Here is an 11026-nt window from a genome sequence, read left to right as displayed (position 1 = left end):
TAGGATATCTCATCTTTTTTTTTTCTGAAAAAGTTGTCTGTTGACGTGACATTTCTAAATAGACAAGTTTTTAAGTTATCACACTTCTACTAAAAACGGTGAAAAATAACTCAAAACTCCTTTCACACTACGACACTGTTTCATAAACCGCTGTGTTTTAGGGCAGTCGGTATCATTCAAGAGCGGTCAGCGTTATTCCGCTAATAAAATTGAATTTTTATATAGTATTTTTGCATTTTATTGCACCTGCTATTCGAAAGCTCTTGAGAATTGAAAACTTAGAACCATTCCCTGAATTCAATTATTCAAATTTGCAGAACAATCGAGAAGTGCGGAAAGTATTATTAGATTTTCAATTGTGCCAACTATGTCTTGACAATGTTACATTTATGCATTTTTATCTTTCGTAGAAAATATTACATTGAAAATATATTTAAGAATAATCCGGTACTTCCCTAAGAATTGTCAGATCAAGGCGTCGATATATGTAACATCCGAAGATGTGCATATTCCAATATATTTATCTGAAAATTTTAAAGCGATAGTACAAAACAAATTACACAGAAAAATTTTGAAGGTCGTACAAAGTGAATGGTCGTTAATCACTTTGGTCAAATTGTGTGTGTGTATGTGTCAAAAGTTCTCTGGTTTTTTCCCATTCTGTGCAACACTATTACGTTCATAATATGATCAGTCCATCGTATTTTTAAAATTCTCCTAAAAACCCGCATCTCAAAAGCTTCCAGTTTTCTCATTACGTCAACATTAACAGTCCAGGCTTCGACACCATAAAGAAGAATAGAGTGGACATAACATTTTACCATCCGCTATCGGATTTGAAGATTGGTTAGTCATAAATAGACTTCGGCAAATATGCATATTGCATATTTTGCATATTGTGCATATTTTATGCAAATATTTCATATTTTGGCATATTTGTATAAAAGTTTGCATAAAGTGCATAAAAGTTCAGATTTTTATACTGTATTTGAAAATTTTTAAACATACCAATTTATTTCAATTCTTGTATAAAATTTTGTAGTCATTTTAATCAAGAAATGATCTAAGTACGTAATCTCTACAGGTACAAAACATTTACAATTTCAAAGAAGATCAATTTAAGTAGCCCTCAACATTCTTAGAAAGTCTCGGTCACTGAGGCATTCAGTTATTGGATAATCGCTAAGGGTTCGCTCATTTGCATTTTATGATCTAATCCCCAAATCTATCTACAATTTATTGTATCTTAACAGCAGGTAAACGGCTAATAGTTTTGTTCCTAATTTAGGGATTTTCCAAAATCTCCCAGTTTATTGAATTAGGTACCTAAACATTTCTAATTTGATGCTTAGATTTGTAAATCATTTTTGTTTTGATATTCAAAGCGTAAACACTCGTTGTGCGTAACAAAAAGGAAGATTGTGATTTTATAATGCCTAAGACATCCAGTGCTTCAACTTGGATTAAACCTTATAAAGAGCTGTCTATGGATATGGGAAAAATCTACTATTCAGTCTGTGGCAAAATTGTAAGTATCTAATATTTTCTATTAAATATCTAATATTTCATACATACAGGGTGTTTCCAAATGACACTTACAACGTTTGACTGTAGATACTTCTCGAAAAATTGAACAAAACGATATAGTTAATGAGGGGTCAAACTTATTTACTTTTCGAGATACAGGGTGTTAAAATTAAAAAAAATTAAATTCTTTTAGTTAATAACAACAATAACTTTAAAACCAATAAACGTATTTACTTGAAATTTAGTACTCGTAGGTTGTTTTTAAATGAAAAATAGCTTCCTTTAGTGAGAAAAAATTGTCCATGGTACAATACAATGGTGTGTATTTAGAAAAATTTTTCACCTTTACTTTTTTTTATGAAGTCAGCTATTCTAAAACACAATTATTTTTATTGTAATTGAATTAACAAAAAAAAACTTTTGTTGAATTTTAAAATAAGTTATATGATGTACTAATGGTTAGTAACAAAAACTAATTTGTGGATTAATACTGCATTTAAAACACTTAGCGATTGTTTTTTTTTCCAAACCAGTTATTTGATTAACCAAAAACACCTTGTATATTTTTATATTTTAAAGGTTGGGTTAAAATAAAGGTTTTTATTTTTATTTATAGATAGCATGTGAGAAGAAATTTCAGATAGACCAACATGTGAGAACTGCTTCACACATTGCAAAAAAAGGAAAAATAGGAGGAAAACATCAAACTTCAATGGCTAAATGTTTCCAATCTACTTCAAAAAAATTAGATGAGCAAGAAACTTTTAATGAAGACTTGTGTCGTGCATTAGTGTCTGCAAACATACCGCTTTCAAAATTAGCAAATGTAAATTTTAGTTCGTTTCTAAAAAAATATTGCAAACTTAATGTTCCAAGTGATCGGTCTCTAAGAAGAAATAATGTGAACGGGCTATACTCGTCGGTGTTAATTAATATTAAGGAAGAAATTGCAGATACTTATTTTTACATATCTGTAGACGAAACCACTGATTCCTCAGGAAAGTATATTGCTCATTTATTGATTGGTGTTCTTAAAGAAGATACCTTATTCTTAAAGAAATACGAAAAAAGTTTCCTCTTGTAAATACCATGATATCCAGTATCAAAAAAGTATTTCTTAAATCTCCTATAAGAATTCAACTTTATAAAGAAATGCTACCTAACATTCCTCTTCCACCACAACCTATTTTATCGCGATGGGGAACATGGTTAGAAGCAGCTAATTTTTATGCAGATCATTTTGTTAAAATAAAGAACATAATTGATACGTTAACAGATGAAAGTTCCCAATCTCTTTTGGATTCTAAACAAACTTTTCAGAGTAACTTGCTTCAACAAGAACTTTCATTTATAAAATCAAATTTTAGTTTTGTTCAAAAAACAATTACTCAGTTAGAATCACCAAAACTGTCATTGTTCGAAAGTACAGCATTAATAAAAGAATTTGCGTTATGTTGTCGAAACGTTAGAGGTAATATTGGAAAAGATATTTTAAAAAAATTTGAAGCTACTATGGAAAAAAATAAAGGTTACCATATTCTTTCTGAAGTAGTCAGTGTTCTAGCTGGAAATATTTCGGAAACAATTAATTTAGAACCAAATGTTTTGGTTAGTTTGAAAAATGCTCCCGTTACATCAGTTGATGTTGAACGAAGTTTTTCCATATATAAATATATGTACTCAGACAGAAGCCACAAGTTTTTGTTAGAAAATTTTGAACACCACTTGGTCATTTATTGTTACCATAATTCTAAATAAGTTTATTCATACTTAAAAATGATGTAGTTACTTAAAATAAATGTAAATCTTAATGAATAGTAGGAAATATTTAGTTATGTACACTTTTTTTTTTAAATAAAATTGTTACTATTTTACGATTTTTTTATTTATTTGTATGCATATTTTGTAAAATATTTGCATATTTTCGGATAAACACGTGCATATTTATGCGCATATTTTCTACATTTTTATTTGCATATTTGCCGAAGTCTAGTCATAAATTTCCTAATCTTCGAAATGGCTGCTCCTGATTGCTTTATTCTTGATCAAACTTTTGTTTTTGGATTTAGATCTTCAGTAATCCAGACTTCTGAGGATTTTATTTTGTCCACTTACTCAATATCTTCATTATTTTTAATTTATTTTTTTATTTATTTACGGAGTAGCTCGGCGAATAATGAATAATTGTGATTCACTGAATGCCGCATGTCTAGGCTCGACTTGTATATTGCTTCTCTACTGTGCTACTGCTTGCTAACTTGTTTTTTTCTTTCTTTTACAAATTTTCTCCGAATGATATCCACACTTCACCAGAAAAATTATCTGGTCCAACTGCTTTATCTTTCTGTATTTTTGGAGTACTTGAACACTTGAACTAGGTACTTCCTTGTTTGTTATTTTGATCAACATTGCTGTCGATATCTCCGGTAACTCACTGGTTTTATTTCAACTTCTTCATTTAATAAACTGTGAAAGTACTTTTTCCGTCTCTTTTTGACATCCTTTTCTTGAACTAGTATTTTATTATTTTCATCTTGGATACATATAATCTGTTTAAAATCTTCTGCTTTCTTTGCTCTACGTTTGGCTATTCTATATATCTTCTTCCTTTGTTTCTCCTTTCCTGGTATAGATTTGTATACGCTTCCCCTTTAGCTTTTGATACTACTGGACGTGTGATACGTATCCGTAACGCTTTAGCAAATACACCAGCAATCCAATTAAAGTCCGGTATTACCCCGCTAACACCAGGATCCCTTCTGTAAGGACTGTCCTATAAGCCAATGTATTGTTGCCTGTTTATTGTTATATATTATATTGTTGTAGTATATATATATATATATATATATATATATATATATATATAACAGCGCTACGGGCCTTGTAGGCCCCTGGCTTCTAAAAACTTGGTTATTTTCCTCAATTTTTTTCGGTCCTTTGGTTTCTGTCTCCAATTTCTCACTCCTATTTCTGACAAGTCTTGATTTACTGCTTCAAACCATTTCTTCTTTGGATGCCCTTTTTGTTTTTTCCCCATTTCTCCCTCTGCTTTCCTTTATTAATATTTTGTCTATCTCTTTTTCTTCTTTTCCCATGTTCGTTAAACGATTGTTCCCAACAATTTTCGATGCGATCGGGTATTTTCTTTATTTCTTTGTAGTTTTGCCCTGTTTCTTCTTGCCAAAACATTCCTACATTCTTCATCGAACTAGTCTTGCCGTCTTTTTATATGCTCTCTTCCTATACACTTTTCCGCTGCTTTCGCTTCTTATGCTCATTTTATCTCCTTTAGTATAGTCTTATGCAACTTTTGGTATTAGTTGTCATTTTTACCTTTTAATTTCCTTCGCTCTTCCATCATCTGCAGTATTTTATCTGTTATCCATACTTGCTTCTTTTATCATTTTGATTTTAGATATTCATACGAAATTGTGGTAATAGATGTCTTTATTTCGTTCCACTGTTCTTCTATGTCTCTATCATTAACTGTTTTTGCAAAATTCTTATTAATATCTGTTTATACTTTTTTCTGGATGTCATTTTCTTTTAGTACTGTTCTTTTTAGTACATAGTTCTTTAGTAGTCTGTAATAGTTGTTAATATTTTCCTTTTACTAAGATCAGATTGAAGAAAATTCTAGACTATTGACCAAAACTGTAAGCTCCTGATACCAAAACTGTATAAAATTTAATAATAAATTTGTTTCAGATCAATACCGCTAATAACTTCGGGCAGTTACAACCATTTCCTTAATAAAAAGAAACACATGAATTCATAATTTTATTTATTAAAAAAAATACTTTTTAAATATTTAAATATAATAAACTAGAACTTTATATAGACCGTCTGGGAAAGGATTTGAATAAAATGGATGATAAGAAAATTCATTCAAATCTATTGGGACTGCCGACGTCAATATGTGTCCAATGTATATGATACCGTCGGCGTAAGAGCTACCCAAATAAAGAGTTGAGTTAAATATATCCCCATTTGCTTGCCAACCGATCCTTACAGGACGATAGTCGTCTGAGTTGAAGAGTTCCATGAATCCATGCTGGTACGATTCAATCCATTCGACTTTCGTGTCATTGACCACAGTCAGTAACTGAAATCAGAGAAAAATTTCATTTTAATTTTTGCAATTCGCTTAAAATAGGTGTTACAGTACAGGAATCAATATTTCTTTATTTAAGGTAATCAAATATGGAATTTCTTTGGGGTAGAATAAGTTAATAACTTTACATTATCATTAAAACATGGTATCAAATTAATTATATAAAGCATATTATATTTACTTTTCTGTACATTTCTTAAAATAATGCAAAATAACCTTATGTATTTGTTGTACATTCATTTACACAGGGCTCTGTATGAATTTTTTATACGCACATATATATGTACGCACAAATCGTTCAAATATCCAAGAGCATGCTCAATAAATAAACTTGGGAGGTCTAAGAAGGTACTACGACAGAGAGTTATTAGCTTCAGCTTTTGTGATAGTGATGGTACTGTCCGTGACATGTTTTTTGGTTGCTTCCATGGAAAAATCTAGCACTTATTCTGGAAATTACCGGAAAAGTTGTGCAGTGATGAATTGTTTAGTCACTTTCGTCTACGCGAATTAACTAAGTCCTACAGAACGCCTTTTTAAATTTAATAATAATTTTGCTACTTGATGTTTTATATATTCTTTTTGTTGTTCTTTACAATAGGTTTAGAAGAAAATATAGTAAATGTATCGACATATAATAAGTAACAATCAGAAGGTAAACTCGCAAACGCGCCTTCGATCTTAATGGCGGAGAGGCAGAGCTGTCTATCTATCTATCTATCTATAGCCCAAAATCTATTCATGTGTTGAATATAGGCCTCTCCCATTTGTCTCCATTGGTCTCTGTCTTCTGTTTGTCTTTTCCATCTCATTTGCGGTCGACCTGTTGACCTATTTGCAGTATATGGTCTCCAGCGGCCAATTTCTTTATTCCATCTTCCATCCTGATATCTTTACTTATGCCCAGCCCATTTCCATTTTAATTTCAAAGCATGTTCGACAGCGTTTGTTGTTTCGGTTTTGCATCTTATCCACTCGTTCCTCTTTTTATCTCTCAACGATATTCCCAACATTTGTCTTTCCATAGCTCTTTGAGTTTTCTTTATTCTATCTAAGTTGCTCTTGGTACACGTCCACGTCTGGGCACCATATGTCAGAACAGGTAGGACGCATGCATTAAATACCTTGGTTCTTAATTTTTAAAGATATTTTTTTGGTTTTTGAGATATACAAGAGCAGAAAATCCCTTTTCACAGAGGCATGTGGATGAGAAAAGCTGTAAATGTTTCAGTGCTTCTTCTGATATTTTTTTATAAACTGTTTTTATATAATACAAAAACAAATACAGAAACAAATTAGAGTTGGAATTCGATTTTAGATTACAACTAGGTAAAAACATCAACCCAAATATAACAATATTACTAGCCAAAAAGCACCAACCATCACATTAATACAATATTTTTAATTTTCATAAAAATGCTTTTTCATTACTTAAATAAATTGTTCTAAATTAATTTCTGTGCTCTTTGTTAAGGGGTTCTTAAAATTGTGCTTGATTTTCTAGGAGTCCGCAGAGTGAAAAAGGTTAAGAAACGCCGCACTAGATCATTCACAGTAAAAATGAATGCGATTAGTATGCCTGGCCCGCTCGTTTGATATAGTATTAAATTTTATAGATTTTGTACTATAAAACAATGTTATTTTTTTAACAATATCTTTCATATCGATGAAGTGTAGTAGTAAATATTATTTTTCTCACAATCTAGCTGCGTATTTTTTTAATCCAATTAATTACGATCGTGTTTTCACCCGTGATTAATACTCTATTGAAGTTAATATACGAAATCTGTTTGTTGAATGTGTAAATGTAACAAAGATAATGTAAATAACTTTGTTTTTCTGTAAAATTTAATTTATTTGACAGAATTGTCTGCTGTAAGTACTGTAGAATATTCAAAATACTCATCTGTAAAGAAGACTCTTCTTGCTCAATTAGAAGTCATACAAAATATAGCACTAAGGATAGCTACAGGAGCATTTTGTACTAGCAGCATTAAAAGTTTACAATGTTTAACCGAGGAACCACATTTAAATGTTAGAAGAATGTACTTATCATTAACATAAGCATCATCTATAAGTGCGATAGAATCGCATCCCACTTCCATCATACTATCGCTAGATATTTCAAAGAAATTTATATAAATAATAAAAGTTGAACCTTCCCTTTTATGAGAGAATCAGAAGATATCTCTCTCTCTCCATAATATTCAATTCCCAAAATTTTTTTGATCAGACAAATACAGTCACACTTCCCCCATGGACCTTTCCTCCTACAATATGTTATCTAACTCTTTCTAAATACAATAAGCTTGAGACCCCCCCCCCCCCCGTACAACACACTTGCTTCTTTCTCAGATCATTGTCGTAATATCTATACAGATTCATCCAAAACTATTGATGGTGTGGGATCAGCAGTTATAACTCCGAACATTGTATTATAATGTAAATTATCTTCCAGTTGCAGTATTTACTCTGGAGAACTATACTCAATTCTGCAAGCCCTCATTTATATACGTACCTAAAAAATTCCAAATTCTATCATAATTACCGACTCTCTCAGTGCATTACATACGATAGAACAGTTATATACAAGAAATCCCATAGGAATTTTAATAAAAGAACAATTACATTTGCTAAACAAGTACGCTTTATATGAATTCCATCACATATTGGATTTCAAGGAAACGAACAAGCAGATTTTCATGCCAGGGAAGCAATACACAGTGCCTCTTCAATGTTGGTGAACTGTGTCTGTTTCCGACTACAAATCGTTCCTTAAAAAAAAAGTGATAAATGAATGGAAAAACGAATGAAATCTTTCACAATCGACTCTACACTCAACTGAATCTTGGTGTGAGATAAATTTAAACCGCCAGCTGTTTGTAAAGCTAACCCGTTTACATATACATAGGTCATAGCAGACTAACTCACAGCTACCTAATCTCCAAACCAAATAGCAAATATTTGTGACTTATGTAACTGCGACATTAATGTAACACACATATTAATAGAGTGTCCTAAATATATTAGTGAAAGACAAAAACACTCACTACTGTAATGTAAACATAGCAAGGAAATAAAGAAGGAAAAATTAAGGGGTAATTAACCTAGAAAAGAGTAATAATTATTTAAGTAATTATTATATATTCCAAATTAATAAAGAATAAATTCGACACAGTTTAACGTATACATTTCAAATTAAAAAAACAAATAAAAACAATTGATCCAGTTTAACACATGCCTGAATGTTTTAAAAATTACGACACTTTAGACCTTGTTAGAAATTAATACAAGGTACGAATTGTTAAACAAGTGATAAGAATTGAGCTGACTAAGAAGTTTTACATAGCGTGATCCAGTTTAACACATGGAATAGATGGCATAATCAGCGAAAACGTAGAAACAAATCTCCACTTCGGACGTGACAAAAGAATCTAAGGTACGAGTTGGAAATAGATAAAAACAAAGAGAAGTGGGTCAAACGTCCAGTAAGAGCGCGGCGCCTGTGAGTGCCCCACGCGAGAGGCGCGGCGATCGGGGCGCTGTTGTAACTCGACAGGACAGTGTGACGCAGAAGTGCCGGTATCTGGAGATTCGAAAGTTCGCGATAGCGCGACTTTTTGACTTCTTAAAACTGACGGATCTCGAATCCCTGTAGAACTGGAGGCGTATTCATTAGCTAGAGTCTAAATACGCGAAGGTAACTAAGATCTATATACTAACCCAAGGTATATCTAATATACGGAATTGTCCGCCCTTTAATTCCTTGCTTCGTCTCTTCTCGTCTCCCTTCGCGCCTGATCGAAACATTATTGATCATAACTGATATTTTGTAGTATACAGTCTATTTAATACATTGTAAACTCGAAATTTGTTTTTTTTTTTTTTGTTATTCCCGGCCGTTACAGGTAGAGACTAGAAGAGATACACATTTTCGCTATTGCAGTGCTCCGGCTTCTAACGTAAGCCCATAGCCTCTCACTCTTTGCAGGACCTGAGACCGAGAAGTCCTTAAACCCCTTCCTCCCAAAATCTCGCTACCCTCTTGTAAATCCGCGAGAGCGGAACCAGTCAGTCCAGGCTAGTGGAACCAGTAAGCCTTGCTAATCAGGGATAAGTATCCCCTAAGAATTGTAGATACATTGATAAGGATATTGAGACAGACGTCTTCTACAATGGTGACAGCAGTTATTAGAGTGGTTTATTAGATTTATTACAGTTTCAATCCCTATATTATTAGACTACCTAACAATATAAAAGCAGTCTTAGGAGCACATTGTAAATTGACAAATATGTTTAATTATTTGAAACATATTAATGTTTTAAACAAACTGTAACTATTAATGTTTTGTAAATCCTATTTACAAATTGTAAAATATGGGATTCTAACCTAATTGTGAACCTAGCAATTAATCAAAAATACTGTTTAGATTTAATTATCTATGTACAGCTAATAACCCAAAGTGGTTGATGCTGTTATCAATAAAATAAAAAAATATATTCAAAATAAACTTTAAAGCAAATCTATAAGTATAATTTACCTCAATTTTGTTTGTAAGCGTGTATATTGACTCCGGAGTACTAACATTGATCGAAACTTTTCCAGGTAACACACCACCAGCAACGTAACCATTGTAATCACTTCCAGAGTAATTAACATCATCTGGATCTGCACTAAGGAAAGAACGGGCTACATACGTTGGATCACCATCACTAGTAGCTCCGCCTATTATAGAGTTGTCTGGAATTTCCCCAGTATACTGCACCCATTCGAAATGTACATCTAGAGTATAAAAAATAAATTTTTAAAAATTCTACTGTAACCTTACAAAAAATGTTAACTTACCTTGATTTATTTTGGCTTGTGATAGACAAGCAGCGAACAAAACTAATAAAACAATCTTCATTTTTGTGTCCATCTATCTTAACCAATGATAATCTTTAAGGCTGATTCAGTTTATATGTAATTTTAAGATACATACAGTTTATCATAAGAATTTGATAAGGGATTTGATTAAAATTTTAGATTTATTTTTGGAATTTATCTTCCTAATAATTTAAAGTTTATCCACTTTAGATTAATTATTGATAGCATTGTAAAATACCTTCTAAAACACCGGTAAATTGCTGTGTGGACAATAATTTTCCTACCTGTTAATATTTGCAGCGTCACTGCGAAGCAGTTTATTACTTTTATCTTAACAAGCTTTTGTAGGGCTCAAAGTTTACGTTAAGCCATTACAAGAAAGTATTGTTTATGACTAAAGCTGAGCAAATTTTTCATTTATAAATACTCCCTCGTATATATTAAGAGTTAGCGCCAAGTTTATGTGTTCCGAATATATATTGAATAATAATGGGGACAGTATATATCCCTATCGCACA

The 11026-nt window shown here is 31.8% G+C and overlaps 1 protein-coding gene across 1 annotated transcript; it reads right to left on the bottom strand.

Moving 5' to 3' along the window:
- Nucleotides 1-5294: 5294 nt before the first annotated feature.
- On the bottom strand, nt 5295-10646 carry LOC140442156 (uncharacterized). The gene is made up of 3 exons (XM_072533236.1): nt 10488-10646; nt 10183-10424; nt 5295-5632 (listed from the first exon to the last, which is right to left on the bottom strand). The coding sequence occupies exons 1-3, from the start codon at nt 10558-10560 to the stop codon at nt 5339-5341; spliced, it is 609 nt and encodes a 202-aa protein (XP_072389337.1). The 5' UTR covers nt 10561-10646; the 3' UTR covers nt 5295-5338.
- Between the last annotated feature and the right edge of the window lie 380 nt (nt 10647-11026).

Source organism: Diabrotica undecimpunctata, chromosome 1, assembly GCF_040954645.1.
Source record: "Diabrotica undecimpunctata isolate CICGRU chromosome 1, icDiaUnde3, whole genome shotgun sequence".
Lineage (NCBI taxonomy): Eukaryota > Metazoa > Arthropoda > Insecta > Coleoptera > Chrysomelidae > Diabrotica > Diabrotica undecimpunctata.
Note: the sequence above shows the minus strand (reverse complement) of the source record. Positions and strands in the feature narration are given on the sequence as shown.

What these genes read in the sequence shown, in the direction of transcription:
- LOC140442156 (XM_072533236.1), bottom strand. Translation starts at nt 10,560, where the DNA reads ATGGACACAAAAATGAAGATTGTTTTATTAGTTTTGTTCGCTGCTTGT. An exon ending in ACAAGCCAAAATAAATCAAG is followed by an intron (nt 10,425 to 10,487) that starts GTAAGTTAACAT and finishes TTTATACTCTAG; the next exon opens with ATGTACATTTCGAATGGGTG. An exon ending in CGCTTACAAACAAAATTGAG is followed by an intron (nt 5,633 to 10,182) that starts GTAAATTATACT and finishes CTCTGATTTCAG; the next exon opens with TTACTGACTGTGGTCAATGA.